Genomic DNA, 18,329 nt, shown 5'->3' with positions numbered 1-18,329 from the left:
CTTCAAGGGTACATAGAACAATGTGTTGAATTCTATAGAAAGGGGTTAGCAGTACAAGCTCATATGAACTTGTAGGAACTGTCTTTATCATACTAATTTTTACCTTAAATTTTTTAAAAAAGTAGGCAAATGTGATCAACAGGCTTTAATGCAATTTTGGAGAGTTGTTTTAAATACACCAAATTCTTCTGTCCCAGTCACTGGAGAGTATTATCAAATTCAGCACAAACTGTTAGTTGTATGTAATTAGCAAAGTTCTGAACTTTGCAGCAACTGATTATGATTCAAAATGTTATAAAAAATTAGAGGGAGTTTTAGAAGGTAAACAGGAAATGTTATTTCCTGAATTATTCAACCAAACTATAATAATATAAATTATCCTGATTTTACTTTGGGCCTGGAATTATTTAGGCATGGTTTGTGTATTCCTAAATGTGGATTACCTCCCAAGGAATGCTGCATTGGCTTACTTTCAGAAGGCTCTCAGCTCCCTTTTTTCTGCTTCCCACAAGGACTGTTTTAAATATATAACATATTGGAGAGAGGAGGAGGAACACTCCACCTTAATCATGGATCTTAAAGATTCAGAAATGTTCATAACAGTAGGACTTAGCTAGCATGTAATAAACAGAAGACATTTGATAAATGTTGTTCCTCTTGTAACATTTTTCAAAACAGTATACTTCTGGCTTAGTGAACATCTTGGGTAATTTAATATTCCCTTATCCAATGATTTGGTTGCATTCCTAAAAAAAAACCTTTTTCTTTATATCCTTATACCCTATACTTTTTCTCTTATTCCTAGCTAGAACATGACATCTACACATATATTTTATAGAGAAATGCCTTTAAAATATTAGTTTTAAACTAAGAATTCCCCAGTTCCTAGAAGTCAGTTTTTCCTTGCCATCAATTTTTATCTAATATTCAACATTGTTATTGAGGACTGAGGAAGAGAAAAGGGAATTGCTCTGACATCCTTTGTAGTTACTGCGAGTACTGGGTCTTCTATTTCTTTGTATCCCCCAAAGTACTAAATGTTGGCTATATTAAATGTGTTTAATAAATAATTGTTGTTCTGACTTATTCTTACAGAATGGTACTGTTTCTAATATACAAGAACATCTGCTATTTGGCACCGACTGGGAAGGAGATGTTCTGAATTAGTGACTTTTTAAAATAAGCTTAACCCATTGAATACTTAAAACACTATTTTTTTTTTTTTCTTTGCTAGACCTGGGGCTTGGGACTCAGGGTCTGAGCACTGTCCCTGGCTTCTTTTTGCTCAAGGCTAGCACTCTGCCTCTTGAGACACACTGCCTCTTCTGGCCTTTTTTGTTTATGTGATACTGAGGAATTGAACCCAGGGCTTCATGCATGCTAGGCAAGCACTCTATCGCTAAACCAATTCCCTTAAAACACTATTTTAACCATGTTTTGGAGGTAAGAGATAATAAGACTTTTAAATGAATATATACTTTTTTAAGCTCTCAAATATTATCATTAATTTTAACTTTCTTTTGATGCTGCTGTATCGTAACTACAAATATCAAATATTGTATTTTCTTGTGCATATACAAATATAACTACCACACAGAAAAGAACATTGGTACTCATCACATTGTGTAGGTGTACACACACATATCTGGACATATGTATCTCTGTGTGTGTGTGTGTGTGTGTGTACACATAGTAGGATATGATGAGGAAACATAAAGAAAATGCTGTTGAACACAAGCCCAACTACCAATTCTATTATTTATTTGGGTTTTCTTTGATTAAGCACATCTGTCAGATGCTGTGATGAATATGTAATTGTATTCATCCCTTTACCCATTCACATACAGAGTTATCTACAAGGTTATTCTTTATATTATTATTTTTTTTGCCAGACCTGGGCCTTGAACTCAGACCCTGGGCACTGTCCATGAGCCTCTCTGCACTCAAGGCTACCACTCTACCACTTAAGTCACAGGGCTACGTCCAGCTTTTTATTCAGAGTAGTTTATTGGAGGTAAGAGTCTCATGGGCTTTCCTGCCCAGGCAGGCTTTGAACCTTGATCTCAGCTTCCCGAGGAGCTAGGATTATAGGTATGAGCCACTGGCTAAGGTTACTCTGTTAAGTACTGTGGCAACATCCAAAGGCCTAAGATAATAAAACATGACTAATCCTGCAATACCTTGTTAGTGAAATGCCAAAGCAATCTATTCCAGAGTAACTTCTATTATCCTCTAAAAAAGTGTACTTCTCAGCAGGAATCAAACCCTGCTATTTAGAAATCATTAATATCATGGAATTTTCTGTGGCAGCTTACATTTACTCTTATTCAGCTGAAATGATGGGGCTCATGGGAGAAGTAAAGGTATTTTTATTTCATGGATTATTTGTAGGGACCTTCAAAAAAACCCAAAGGTACCTTCAAAAAAACCCAAACAACTATGTTCTTTATCAACAGATGATGACACAAACTGACAATAATTTAAATAATGCCAAAATATTATACTTTAATAGTTAAGAAACAAGATTGCTTGGGCTCTTCCTTGTAAAATAGGAACTACATTATAAGGGTTTTGTGGATGAAATGAGCTAATTCATAGAAATTGCTCAGCACAGTCCTTGGGTCATATACTGTGACCCCAAACCATAACTACATGATTCTCAACTAGGGCTGGTTCCATCTAGATGGCAATTTGATTGTCTTCATGTTAGGCCTTAAGAGGATGACAGGTATCAGAGTAGTGATTCTACATAACTTGTGAATGTGAGTACACTTCTTTTTTAAGCTTGACATGCTTGCAGTTTGTCTTGCCATGTTATTCTTATTTTGATGAACACTGTTTTCTATTTTCTCCATCCTATTCTATTTTGTTCTCTTACTACTAACTGCTTTTATCCTAACACTGTAATTTTGCTCAGGGCTATGATACTGTAGAACTCCAGATGGCACTATTCACAATGTACTCTATGCCAACAATATTCCCGGAATTATCAGCTTGGCAACCTTGTCTCAGCCTTACACTTTCCAGTTATATGACTTTTTTTTGTGTGATACATAATCTTATCCATTTTACAGAGCATGCTATAATCTGTTCTTATTCAACTAAAAAAATATTTTTGGTTGTGGGGCTTGAACTCTAGGCCTGAGCACTGTCCCTGAGCTCTTCAGCTCTACCACTTGAGCCACAGAGCCACTTCCAGCTTTCTGGTGGTTAAATGGAGATAAGAATTTCATGGACTTTCCTGCCTGTGCTGGCTTTGAACCATATTTTCAGATGTTAGCCTTCTGAGTAGCTAAGATTACAGGCGTGAGCCACAGGTGCCCAGCCTCAAAATATTTTATAATTTCCCTTGTGATTGTTTTTTATTTTGACTCACAAAATATTTAAGAGGGAAATTTTATTATTTATTATCTATGAATCTGTAGGCAATTTCTCCAACAGGTAGAAATGTATGGTTGGCATTATTTTAGAATAATGACAAAGCACATCCCTATGATGTAAATGGCTCTTCTTCTGGACAACATGCAGTTTCTATTAACCTGGTAATTTTATATATAACGTTTGATTCTGTTCTTTGAGTTAATAAGGATCATGGTACTGAAATGTGTTTCCTATATAATCAGTCTGTTTCCTCAGAATTCTTTATTATTGTGAGAGTGTATGATACTACTCTATTCTCTAGTTCCCCCCTCCCCCCCACCAGCCCTGGGGCTTGAACTCAGGGCTTAGGCACTGTTCCTGAGCTTCTTTTATTGCTCAAGGCTAGTACTATACTAATTGAGCCACAGTGCCACTTCCAGGTTTTTGGGGGGTTTATGCGGTACTGAGGAACCAAACCCAGGGCTTCATGCATGCTAGGCAAGCACTCTACCACTAAGCCAAATTCCCAGCACCCTCCCCTCCTTTTTTTCTTTTTAACACTATCTAAGAGGTTTGGCTCCAGTAGACAGAATTGTTGCTTACTACTCATTATTGAACTAGCTTATTACTCATTATTGAACTAACATGATGACTTCTCAATTTAGCTCCCAAATATTGATGTATGAATCCCCCAATCTCAGTGACTTAGAAAAGTTCTTATCGCTTGATATAATAAAAAGCTGGCAATCCTCCAAGTTCTTGGAGGACATTAATAATCTATAAAGAAAAAAAATTCAGTCTACAACAAGAAAAAAAATCCTGCTCCTAGGTTTCTCTGACATGTGGATTATTCACAGGTTATTTCTTGGCTTGTAAAGATATTCATTTCCTTCATTTTCAGGTTTTGTTATTTCAGGAAGTCCATGTTTTCGAGAAGCGAATTGCCTATATTTAGTACCTTAGAAATAGTCCATTATTCTTCAAGTCTTAAGTTGTGTTTGTTAACATTTAAGGCCCTAGAATTGTAATGTCTACAAATCTTTCATGTCTCTGACATGAAAAATTTAATAAGTGGTACACAATATAACTCTACAATTTTAAAAAGGGCAGCTACAAAAAGATAAAAAAAAGTGAACAGCTTAATTTCCAATGTGAAATGATACATACATTAAAACCACTCAAAACAGTAGAGTACTGATTTTTCTGCTCACAGTATTACTAAAAGCAAATGAAGCAAATGACACCTCCCTAACGACTGATTTACTCATCTCACTCCTGACTCCTCAGGTTATTCCCACCTCCTATTCTTGCTCTTCATCTTGTTCTTCACTTGTGATATTCTCCAGCTTTAGGCACTATTACAATGTTAGAGCTACCTCATCTGTTCTAAATTGGGGGTGAGGGGAAGAGATGATACTGAAATGTATTCTATCTGCAGTAAATTTTATAAAGAATTTTGCATCTGTCAATAAGTATCATCCCACCTGGTGTCACAGTTTTTTAATTAAACAATAACATCATAGAGGATCTACGAAACAACTTCAAAATACGTAAATTAACCTACTGATCTTGCCCAGTACTGGAGAATGATCCAATATATATTTACATTTATAAACGTAGACATCTAAAATGAGAGAAAGAGAAGACGATAAATCAACAAGGAAAGTTTCCATTAGCTGGGTTCAGAACTCAGTTCACTGGTTTTAAAGCTCATGTTTGGACTATACTTAAAATTCAAATGAAGTATGCTTCTTTTACAACATTTTGTGGAGTTGTAAGTTACGCTTTTCTAATTTAAATAATAATTCTCATTAAATTAAAATGAAAATTCAAAATTGTGGCTGTAACATAAGCAACATACCTGCAGGTGTGATCGTCACTCACACTTGCAATTTCTTGGCCATTTTTGGGATGAAACACCAGGCTATTAATGAAATCTGAATGGCCCTCTAAAACCTGACAGAAAAAAAATAAATAAGGTTAATAATTTACAATATTTCTACCTTATATTTTTATTTGTGGTGAAACTGTCACCACATGCTTTTTTTTCTCCTCTATTTTTTTTAAGCAATCTTCTATTTTTAAAGCATATCCACCCACTTTTCTGGAAAGTTTATTTTGGAAAGAAGTCGACCATTCAAATCACTATTGGTTTAGTTTTTCTTTTCTAGCATGTGTTTCTTACAAAAACACACATAATTTCATATCACCTACTTTGTCACTTATTGTACAAAGCTTAAGTAAAAATAAAGTTAGTAAACCTTCATAGAGTACTCTAGACATTTTACTGTGTTTCTGCTTGTCTGCACACTCACTACAACTTACAGATAATATAAACCTCACTTTCTTTTCTGCTCAAGCTGGCTTTCAAGTGTGGTCTTCGAGGTCTTAGCTTCATGAGTAGCAAGGATTGTAGGTGTGAGCTACTGGTGCCTAGCAGATACTGAATTATCTTAATAGGTATCTTTCTTCCTCCTGCCTCCATTTCAAATTGGACCTCAGTACTAAGATTAATAAATGTATCACTGAAGTAAACCTAAGAATTACGTGAACCATTTATACATTTGGTTATTTATGATATAGTCTGCTACTAATCAATAGTGGAATATACATTATGACCATTGTAAATAAGCTTACTGTACAATTTTAACTATTATGTAAATCACTGGAAAGGTTAATGCCATTGCTTTGTACATTATTTACTATTCTTTAAAATATTCATTTTTAACATTTACTAGTAGGAAATATCATTCTTCTAAGAAATAATTTTAACCAATATGAGTTGCTACACTACAGAAAACATGTAGAAATAATTATAGTGTATTATATGAGTTGGCTCAGTCAATGCTGATAATCATACAAGGTAGAAGTTCTAATTATCTTTTATCTTTCTTTTTTTGCTGGTCCTGGGGCTTGAACTCAAGAGTCTGGGCATTATCTCTGAGTTTTTTTTTTTTTTTTTGCTCAACCACTCTACCACTTGAGCTACAGTTCCATTTCTGGCTTTTTGTAGTTAACTGGAGATAGAGTCTCACAGACTTTCTTGCCTAGGCTGGCTATGGACCACAGCCCTCAGATCTCATTCTCTTGAGTTGTTAAGATTACAGGTGTGAGTCACCAGCACCTGGCAATTATCCTTTATGTTTTGAATTGGAAAGAGAACAAAGGGATTGGGTTACTTGACCAGTAAGACCATTATTAAAAAGAAGAGCTGGGCTTTAAATGCAGGAGGTCTAGCTCCTGTGTTTTTTTTTTTGTTTGTTTGTTTTTTTGGCCAGTCCTGGGCCTTGGACTCAGGGCCTGAGCACTGTCCCTGGCTTCATTTTTGCTCAAGGCTAGCACTCTGCCACTTGAGTCACAGCGCCACTTCTGGCCGTTTTCTGTATATGTGGTGCTGGGGAATCGAACCCAGGGCCTCATGTATACGAGGCGAGCTCTCTCGCCACTAGGCCATATCCCCAGCCCCGCTCCTGTGTTTTTGTTACTTTAAAAGTTGACTTTTGTTTTCAGGTTTTTCTGTGGTACATTAACATTTGTATGTATGTAAAAAGTACAAGGTAATAGTTTGTGCTAGAACTAGGGCTTGACCTACTGGGCTTTGGCATTGTAGCTCATTGGCCACTTGAGCGTATATACCTACAGCCTTGCATTTTGCTGGTTATATTTGCAGAAGAATCTCTTAGACTTTTGTGCCCTGACTGGCTTCAAACTGTATTCTTATCTCAGCTTTCTGAGTAGCTAGGTTTATAAAATAAGCCACAGATGCCATGATAGGATCATGGCTTGATGGCTTGATATACATACTCATTTGAAGATAATTACTGTAGTCAATCAACTTAATATATTCATCACTTCAACTTTTTCTTTTTACTCACCTTGAGTGTATGTATATGCATATGTGTGTGCCTTAGCAAATTTCAAGTAGTTGATTATATTGTTATAATTACTAATACATATTATTTGCACCTTTAGTGAGTTTCATTGTGACTTTTCTGTCAATAATTATATCAGACTTTGACATATCCATTTTCTTTATTGTAATCCACCTTTGCTAGGCTATACTAACTATTCCCTTTAAGTTCAACTCTTATTCCATGTGTGTTCACTTTACTATAATTATCTATAAACTTTAATTATCTGTAAACTTTTTTATGTATGTGCAGGTCCTAGGCCTTGAACTTGGCCCTCGGCACTGTCCTTGAGTTTTTTTACTCAAGACTATACCACTTGAGCTACAACTCCACTTGTAGCTTTTTGGTGGTTAACTGGAAATAAGAGTGTCATGTACTTTCCTGAATGGGCTGGCTTCGATCCTCAGATCTCAGCCTCCTGGGAAGGTAGGAATAAAGGTGTGAGTCACTAGCTTCTGGTTTATTGTGAACTTTTAATTCTCTAATTTGCTGTTCTTAATATTTTATTCAAAGTGATATCAGACTTAAAATATTCAGTTATTACTAAGAAGTTACAGAATATAATAAATAAAATGAGATCCTAAACTATATACCTTAATGACCACAAAGGTAGTTTAAGTTGGAATATAATTAAACTAGCAAAAAGTAAGGCTGTATTTTAAAGTTCTGAAAACATCTGTAAATTATGCTCATCAACATACCTTATATTCATTTTTATCTTGAAGATCTGAAGTAAATACTCTAATTTTCATATCAGCAGCTGAGGTACCAAATCTGGAAACAAACAAACCTACTTGTAGCCTTTATAAGCAAAATTTCTCCCTACAACTTAGCTCTCCCTCCAAGTCATCAAGATGATTTATTATAAGTGGTAATTATGCTTTTTGGGGGCTGGGAAGGGGAAAGGCTATTTCAGCTTGGTTATAAAAATATCTAGCTATTACAGTAATAGGCAAATAAAATATTTTTATTTTAGAATGCATAACATTTTAGTATATCCTGGATTTATCTCTTAGATGATAGAAGTTCAGAATTTTATGATAAGCCAGTAATGAATGCCTTGTACGCTCTACTTTTCTCTGAATTTTTTTTTCTTACTTTAGAGGAATTGAACTTATCCTTCAGTTAAATGAGAAAACCTCAGAGCACTGAGGAATGCAAACAGTTTACTCTCCTGCCGCTCTGAAAAAAAAAATAAGCAGAGATGGACAGAATAGGAGGGAAGAGAAAGAACAAAACTTAGCACAGTCATATGCTAATGATAAACCCAAGGAAGGATATGTAAATGTAAGATAAAGTCAATGATGTTAAAGACTCAAAGTTATACTTAGCCATAGCTGAACACTATGTAGTCATGACAAAAATTCTATTAATTTTGAAGTACTCTGAAAGAACTATTAAGTAAAAAAAGAACCCAAGGGTGATGAATATAATCATAATATTAAATCTACATATGTGAGAGTAGGACCAGACAATTTGAGGGGATGGGTTGTGCTGGGAGAGACAGGGAAGAAGGATGAAAGGGATGGAATTGATAAAGATGCACTGTACTCATAAACTGACATGTTGAATTGAAGCTCTCGTGTACAACTACTTAAAGATAATACATTTTTTCAGAGCCTATAGTTTACATACTAGTTTAATAATAATTTTATACATTTAAATATAAAAATGAATTGGATCTAAGAATGGATATCTTTATTATAAAAGCATGTACTTTAATCTTTAAAAATGGGGCTGGGGATATTAGTGGCAAGAGTGCTTGCCTTGTATACATGAGGCTCTGGGTTCAATTCCCCAGCACCACATATACAGAAAACAGCCAGAAGTGACACTATGGCTCAAGTGGCAGAGTGCTAGCCTTGAGCAAAAAGAAGAAGCCAGGAACAGTGCTCAGGCCCTGAGTCCAAGCCCCAGGACTGGCCAAAAAATAAAAATAAAAAAATTGTTTATTATGAAGGTGATGTACAGAGGGGCTACAGTTATACACATAAAGTAGTGAGTACATTTCTTGTCCAACTTGTTACCCTCTCACTCATCCCCCCCCCCCAGTTGTACAGTTTGTTTACAACATATTGTCTTGTAAGTATTGTTGTTGCATTGGTTTGCCTTTTACCCTTTCCTCAAATTTGGTGAATAGGAGATGGGAACACAGTCATAAGTACTGGAAGTTGTAAGTGCAGTATATATTACTAGAATATGTAAGTTAAATAAGTACTAAAAAGCAGAATTCAAAACTAGTGTTCAAAATTATTTTCAATGATTTTGATACAATGATTTTGGTACACTGGATTTGGTATATATGCTTATCTGAACTAGGGAAGGGAAAGAAAAATGAGGGAGGGTGTAACAAATAAGACAAGAAATGTACTTACTACCTTATTATGTAACAGTACCCCTCTGTACATCACCTTGTCAATAATATTTAATTAAAAAATTTTCCAAAATGTGTTTATAAATGCAAAGACTTAAGAGTTGAAGGGTCAAGTGTAGAATCTCTGCCTAGCAAGTATGAGGCTCTGAGTTCAAATTCTACTACCACCAAAAAAGAATATAAAGACTTGGTCTTGTTTAGGTCCAGATACTGTGAACATTTCGGAAGTGAACATCGTAACAACTGTTTGCAAGGATGTATGCAAGGTGACAATAGCCAAATATTCACAACTAAAACTAAGTTAGCTAAAACTTGAAAAAACTAAGAAAAAAAGTATTTTCAAACCTTGCTAGACAGAAATTTCTATAAAAACAAAAAGTGCTCACAGTGTACTAATGATTGAAATGCCTGTGTGGTATCAACTAGAATGGTACTTTCTGTTTCTCTCTTAAGGAATGCCCAGTTAAGACTTAGAAACTATGCACCAGACACAAAAAATATGTTTTTGATGCTTCCATTTATATTAGGCTTTATAATAGGAAAACTAATTTCTGGTCAGAGGAATTAGATTAGTGATTGATTTGGCAGGGTGTTGTGTTTTAGGGATTAATGAGGATGGAATATGAAGTTTTCTGGGATGACATAAGGCTATGTAATAGGGTGTGCATTATAAAAGTATATAAATTTGTGGAAACTTACCAAACCGTTCAGTTAAGAGATGAGAATTTTATGGTATTAAAGTTGTCCCTTAGTTATAATTGCAAAGTACTGTTTACTGAAAGAAGATATCTTTTAGATTTGGCATTTGTACAGAGTCAGATTTGGGTTTTGTAACAAACCTTAGGTGATCTGACATACTCTTGACCTCATAAAGGTTTCTGTAGTCATTATTAAGACTTTTTTCTAAAAGCAATTACTACTTTAAAAATATCTTCACGAATATTGATGAAGCCCAAGGAATAGAATTAGAGATTTATGTACTATTAAATGTGACCTTGTTCTAGCAGTGTATCTTATTTTAACAGTTATACTTTAAATAATTAAATTATAGTAAGAGAAGAATTTACAATGACCCTGGTAAACCGCTTGTAGGCTTCATTTTTTTTTTTTAAATTTTTTGTTGGTCCTAGTGCTTGAACTCATGCCCTGAGCACTGACCCTGAGAGTCTTTGTGCTCAAGGCTAGAGCTCTACCACTTGAGCCAAGTACTACTTCTGGCTTTTTCTGAGTAGTATATTGGAGATAAATCTCACAGACTTCCCTGCCCAGGCAGCTTTTGAACTGTGATCCTCAGATCTCAGCCTCCTCAGTAGCTAGGATTATAGGCATGAGCCATCAGCTTTGTAGTTTGGACCAAATACAGTCAAAGGATAACTGCTGTGGTTACATATGTAAGTCACAAAGATGATAATTCTTAATTATTAAACAACAGTAAATGTCAATAAACCTAAACATCTAGGATTGTGAAAAATGAGCATGAAGGGTAAAAAAGACCCTACAATCAGACCTGGGATTACTTAGCACTGACACTAATAGATAATGGACTTGAAACTTACTTACTTGATTAATGGAGGCAATGAATCGAGTCTTGTCTCTGGGCTCCATGCTATGCCATCAACTCTGACTCCATGATGAAATGTTCGTAGTGTTTTATACTGAATTCCTTCAATATCTGCTTCTTCCTCCTAAGCACACATAGTACATGTTAGGAAAAACAATATGTCCAAAATTCATTATAATGAATTTATCAGGAAGCCAAACACATGCATCTGAAGCATTTAAAGGTAAATTAGATGGTGAGATTTAACTATTTCATCTCCAGGGCTTGGAATGCAGCTCAGCTTGCCCTGTTTTAGTCCCTTGCAATATAGGAAAAACAAAAACCAACTCCTACTCTCAAATACCCACAAAGTTGTGCGAGTCTCACCATATAAATCTCTAAGACAACCAAATCCAAATGGTAAACATGCTATACTTTATTGTAGAAGACATTTTACTTTTAACAGTAAATAAACTTCATAAAAACGTTAAGAATGAGATGCTTGTTAAATTAGTACAAGTAAATGAATTATATAGGCATTACACTAAGCAAAGTCTTGACTATGTGGAAAGTACTTAGGAAAGTGTTTTTTTTTTTTTTTTTTTTTTTTGCCATTCCTGGGGCCTGAACTCAGGGCCTGAACACTGTCCCTGTCTTCTTTTTTTGCTCAAGACTAGCATTCTACCACTTGAGCCACAGTGCCACTTCCAGCTTTTTCTGTATATGTGGTGCTGAGGAATCAAACCCAGGGCTTAATGCATGCTAGGCATGTATTCTACTATTAGGCCATATTCTCAGTCCCTTGGGGAAGTTTTACCATAATTATGTCTGTGTAGTATTACATACTGCATTATATATGTGTAAGATGTTACGTGTAATTCATTTGTCCATTACAATCCATGAAGTGAATATTCAAATACTAAGTTAACTAAGTCTTGAATATTTGATTCTGAGGAGTACAAATGCTTTAAAAAGTCATCTTAGTCATCAAATTCTATTTTATTAAAACACTCATAAGTTTATATACTTGGAAGGCAAGCAAAAGTTCAATTTTAAAACAAGCTATCGCTGGCAATGTGAACAATAACCTGAGAAGTTCTCCCACTATAAAAATGCAAAAATTGAATTTGGAGAATTCAGATAAGTGAATAGCAAGGCATCAAGGCTGTTACAATGACTTAAAAGGTTCAGTGTGCAAAGGATCAGAGACCTCTGCATAGATCTAAGGAGGAAGTAGAAAAACAAACAAATAACAATGATACAAATACCAGAAAACTTTGCTATACAAAAATCCTATACCAGGTGATAGTCAGAAAAAGGAAATAGTAGCTTGTGAGTAATCTCTACCCTTTGCTGGCCCAAATGTCATTAGAATGAGAATTGAAGTCACATTATTATACAGTCCAGAAAATGACAAATAACTTATTTCAAAGTGATCATATGTTCGTAGTGGTCCCAAGCATCTTATAGAAACAAAGGCATTTGTCTTTGGATGTACAATGTCTACCCATTCTACATGGTGTAACAAAACATCACATTGTACCCCATAACAATATACAATTATTTCAGTAAAAAACTATGAAGTTAATAAATGAGATGAATAGTTACAAAACACAACCCTCAAAAGATGAAGATATCATATTTGAAATGAAAAACTAATTCTTAGATGCAGCTAGGTTTATAAAAACTATTAAAATTCAACAAAAAGATGATGAAAAGAAAGGTTGTACTACTTGGAAGAATAAACAGAAGAATGGAAAAAGAGTCAATATTTGAAGAGACAGTGCAAAGGATTCTCCATTCTATACGGAATGTACCAATAGCCACATTTCATAAAGACAATGAATATTTGAAAACCAAGATAAAAACAAATCTACAGCTAGAAGCAATATAGCAATAATTCAGAGAACACACATCCATACAAATATATAGAAATATCAATTTTAGCAGTGAAAGCTAGAAAGAAAAAGTCCTTTCAAAAAGAGATTTCCTAAGAATAGTAATAATTACAAAGATTAGTAACTGACTCAGCAGAAACACCAACTAGCAGGATCTAATATACTTAAAATGCTGAAACAAGAACTGTAGACACAACAAATCCAACTTTTCAAGAATGAGTTTAAAAAAAGAAAGAATGAGTTTGTATTAAAAATGTTTTCAGGAAAAGAAAAGCCAGGACTTAACATTAATAAAATTTCACTAAATGATTCTTTAGATCCTTTTTGCAATCAGCGGCTGGCAAACTATGGCTCAATGACCAAATCTATCCAATGGCCTGCTTTATATAATTCATGATCTAATAATCTTTTCTACATTTTTAAGTGGTTTCAAAAAGCCAACAAAACAAAGAGTAATATGCAACAGAAACCTTAAGAGCTTGGCCAAGTATAAAATATTGATGTCTATATCTCTATGAGCCTAGTGCCCGTGGCTACACTTGTAATTATAGCTACTCAAGAGGCAGAGATCTAAGGATTGTGATTCAAAGTCAGTTCAGGCAGGAAAGTTTGTGAGACTCTCATCTCTAATTAACCACCAGAAAATTCAGAGTGGCACTGTGGCTCAAAGTGGTAGAGAGCTAGCTTTTAGCTCAAAAGATCAGGGACAGCACCCAGGCCCTGAGTTCAAGCCCCATGACCCCCCCCCACCAAAAAAAATAAAATGTCTTTAACACCTTAAAAGAGAAATCAAATATGAAGCTTTCAAATTAGGAAGAACAAACCTACAGGATGAGGTACAAAAGCATAATGAAAACATGGCAACAATATGGATATTGGCTATGCTTTCAATGTTAGAAAACTAAAAATATCCCTAATAACCAACATGATAGGGATGGATAAATTGTGCTATGATCATGTCACACAGTAGCAGGAATAAATGAAGCTTAACATCAATGACTCTCACAAATATATTAAGCAATCGTAATAAAGTATAAAAGAACAAAATACAGAATACCATCAGTATTGTTTAAAACATATTAGTTTAGTGCATCTATACAATAGCAACATTATAAAGAAAAATAAGGAATCATAAACATAAGGTTAGGGATGGAGTTCAGTGTAGAGTACTTCCCTTGCATGCACAAAGTCCTGGGTTTGATCTCTAGCACTAAAAGAAAACAAAAAAGTTCTCTGACATCAGCACAAAGTTTCAGACATAGTTATTTCTTGGGGATGAGAAAGGAAGTCAGTAAGGGAAGTTTTCCAAAGAACTGCATGTGTCCCACCCATTTCTTAGGCTAGAGACTGCTGAATATAGAGTATACAGGGGTCTGATCATTACTTTTGTTTCTATCATATATATACATAAAACATTATTACTATTATTATTTTCCTGGTATAGGGGTTCAAACTCGGCCTCACACTTGCTCAGCTAGCTTGGCTGAAACTCTATCATATCACTTGAACCATGCCTCTAGCTGGTTATTTTATAGATGGAGTCTCAGACTTTTTTCCCCGAACTGGCTTTGAACTTCATCCAAATTTTAGTTTCCTAAGTAGCTAGGATTACAGGTGTGAGCCACAGATCAGGCTAAAATGTATATTTATAAGCATTAAATATTACAATTAAAAACAAAAATATAATTTTTCTGTTATTTAAATTGATTTTTGAATTGGGTCTAAAGGCTACAGAAAAATGTTCACAATAAATCTGTCCAAGGAATTTTCCCTATTAAAAAACTGTATTATCTTTTATAAGAGGTATGTTATTATAAAACTTTCAGGAAAATGGAGGGAGAAAGGGTGAACAGATGCAGCCATGGTACTCACTAGACAGACACAATGTTGAAAATGAAGTATACAACCTGTGGGTGGGAACAGGAGGGAAAAATTGGGAGAGATTGACAGAAGAGGTGATACTGTCCAAAAAAAAATGTATTAATTACCTGACTTATGTAACTGTAAACCCTTTATATATCACTTTTATAACAATAAAAAATACAAAGCAGGTGGAAATTGATATATAGTAGAGTATCTGAATATCTATGCTGACAGGATTACTGGAAGGACTGTTCTAAGAATTCATCCCAAATGTAAATGCAGTGTTATATAATGTGTACTCTCATCAATTATAGTACATGCCTTGATTGTTCTAAGACAGACTCCGACATTCTAGCAAGTTGTTTCACAGCTACTCCACACATCTTTCTCCCTATAATTCAGATACTGTTTTAGAAAAACTTTAATTTTCAGGTGAAAAAAAATACTGCTACATTTGATTACTTCCTAATTTGTGTTTTTAACAGCTGTACAAAGAACAGCCAGATACGCCAAGACAGCAATCACTAAAGAATTTTTAAAGTAAGTTTAGGCATAGCAACTTAATAGTCTGGGTAACATCTACTTTTTCTACACTTAATAAATCAATCTTCTAAAGAGTTTTTACATAAAAATGAAAATTACTTTGCTATTCAAACTAAAGTGGTAAAAACTAGGCCCTATATTTTTTACCCAAATTATATATAAAATTATTGGATGATCATAGGCATAACAAAATCTCAGGTACTATACAGTTTGAGTTTTATGTATTAGTGGTGAAATCTCTTTTTCCTGGCACCGCTATCTGCTATTGAGCCAACAAAAAGAACAGACTGTATGTGTGGTATAGGCAGAGACGAATGCTATTTTGGGTTCAATTTGGGGTGTAGGTAGTAGTGCATAGGCAGGAAATTAAGAGACTTTGGAAAATTTGTCATAAGAGGAATGATTATATAAAGGTCCAACAATCTGACGTTAGGGCACAATCGGGGTGGTAGAAGTGCTATTCAAAGGTTTGAAACTGGTAGTTTTTCTGCCATACCCATATTCCTTTAAGGCCAAATACAGAATAGTTTCAGTTAGACAAAACTGGAGTTTATCTAGTCTAGTTTGATTCTTTCATCTAATACTTTAATCTCTAGCAGAACAACTTGCAAAAAAAATTTCTGAACTCTTTCACTTGGGAGATAGTGTTAAGAGTGAATAAGATTAACCGCAAGTTTGGTTCCATGTAAGTTCTACCCTTTGCTCTGGAACTCTGTCTCTGGAGCTATACAGAGTAAGTTTGATTCAATGGTGGCAAATATCTGTCCATAACTGGTCTCTACTCGGTGAACACAGGCAAAGAAGCAGATTTAGCACCTCTATATTAAAGCATTATAAGCAGCAATTGCAAACAGAGGTGATAAGTAACAAAATCCATGGACAATTCTAACAACCACTCCCACATAACACTTTTAAACATTTTAATGCAACTCTGAAATTCATTTTCAAATATATTGACTCCTTTGGATTGTAATATACTACTGAGAACTAAAGATTATTGCTATAAATACTGTCAATTTATAAAGAAAGATAAAGAGAGTTGTGCTGTTTTATATGGTAGCTACTAGTAACACGAGGCCTTAAAAATTTGAAGTTTAGGGCTGGGAATATGGCCTAGTGGCAAGGGTGCTTGCCTCCCATACATGAAACCCTAGGTTCGATTCCTCAGCACCACATATATAGAAAATGGCCAGAAGTGGCGCTGTGGCTCAAGTGGTAGAGTGCTAGCCTTGAGCAAAAGAGGCCAGGGACAGTGCTCAGGTCCTGAGTCCAAGGCCCAGGACTGGCAAAAAAAAAAAAAAACAAAAACAAAACCCCCCAAAATTGAAGTTTAATGTGATATGTATATACTCCATGAAGTATAAAATATACACTATGACTTTAAACTTAAAGTACAAAAAGAATATACAATATTAGTATTTTTTATATAGATTACATGTGAATTATTTTGGATATACTGGGCAAAAAATACTCTTTAAAATTTCACTTGCTTTTACTTTTATGTGGCTACTCTAACTTTAAATTTATCCTTGCAAGTCCACATTATATTCTTACTAACAGTATTGAGTTAGCTCATTTGAAAGTTTTATGTCTCAGGGTGACTATTCAAGTGACTAAAAATCCCAAGTCACCATTTTCTTTTCCAGTTGTTTTTTTAGGGGAAAGGGCTGTTTTGAGGCTTGAACTCAGGTTCTAGGCACTGTCCCTGAGCTTTTTTGCTCAAGGATTGTGCTCTACCACTTAAGCCACACTCTACTTCTGGCTTTTTGGTGGTCAGAGATTAAGAGTCTCACAAACGTTTCTGTTTAGGTTAGCTTTGAATTATGGTCCTCAGATCTCAGCCTCCTGGGTAGCTAGGATTACAAGTGTGAACCACTGCTACCTGGCCTTAACTGCATTTTGACATTATAACTAAAAAAAATTGCCTCTTGAGTAAAAAAGAAAATAGTATTTCTTTGAAAATGGGTCCATTGTCAAATTACCTAATTATTTATAATTTGAAATTATATTCTAGAAATATTCTGGTAAACAAAGGATTAAGTGGAGACTCCAGAGTTAAACTTAATTTGTTTATCCTCTCTCACACATGGTCTAGCTTTCCTGTGGGAAAATTTGATGTGGGCTTACTTAGAAGAGTTTTATTTTGATGATTAATTATGAGGCTGTGACTCTATTGCCCATATCAACAAAAGCTACAGGAAAAGAAAAAACAAAAACACCTCTATACAGATTACAACATAACACGTCTTCTAGGAGCATTACAAATACTTACTTAGATTCTTACAAAACTGTATTGAGCACTATTTTCCTCATTTTTATAGAAAAGGTATTAAGCTGTATGGTTGAAATACATTTAGGACTAACTACAGACATTTTGACTCCAGAATTCATGCTCTTAAAGGACATGGTGGACTGTTTGCTCTGCTAATACGAACCTGCATTTTGGATACTCTAACCATAAGCTTTAGATATATAAAAAGTTTTAAGTAGATTAACAGGAAAGATAAATATTGTAAAACCTGCAATTTTCCTTGACAATCATTTTTAGTTTCACACCATTACCTTGTTTCCTATAGTAAAGCAGAATGTAATTGAGTTTCATTTAATTGCAGATTTTTGTATATATACCAGCAGTTACTCATTGTTTTTAATGACCAGAATATTTTGTTACTAATCACAAGGCAAAAGAAAAGCTTCATGCTCTCCTTCTTTTCCACTATCTATGAAAAGTTTGCACAAATCACAGTCACACATTAATGGGAATGTCTTTCTGTGTGGGTGTTCATATCTTCTTTTAAACATAAACTCAATCCAATATATTTTTGGTTTGCATAGATTTT

General features: G+C 34.7%; 1 protein-coding gene across 1 annotated transcript in view; it reads right to left on the bottom strand.

Moving 5' to 3' along the window:
- The window catches only part of Nup37 (nucleoporin 37), a 32,488-nt gene that overhangs the window by 12,534 nt on the left and 1,625 nt on the right, over positions 1-18,329 (bottom strand). Inside the window, exons 3-5 of the mRNA XM_048357206.1 lie at positions 11,206-11,330; positions 7,973-8,045; positions 5,222-5,316 (exon numbers count right to left, since the gene is read on the bottom strand). Of these exons, the coding sequence (XP_048213163.1) occupies positions 5,222-5,316; positions 7,973-8,045; positions 11,206-11,330 (293 nt within the window). The remainder of the gene's footprint in view (positions 1-5,221; positions 5,317-7,972; positions 8,046-11,205; positions 11,331-18,329) is intronic.

The sequence above is a fragment of the Perognathus longimembris genome, chromosome 1, assembly GCF_023159225.1.
Source record: "Perognathus longimembris pacificus isolate PPM17 chromosome 1, ASM2315922v1, whole genome shotgun sequence".
Taxonomy (NCBI): Eukaryota; Metazoa; Chordata; class Mammalia; order Rodentia; family Heteromyidae; genus Perognathus; species Perognathus longimembris.
The sequence above is the reverse complement of the archived record's forward strand: the minus strand, read 5'-3'. Positions and strand labels throughout refer to the sequence as shown.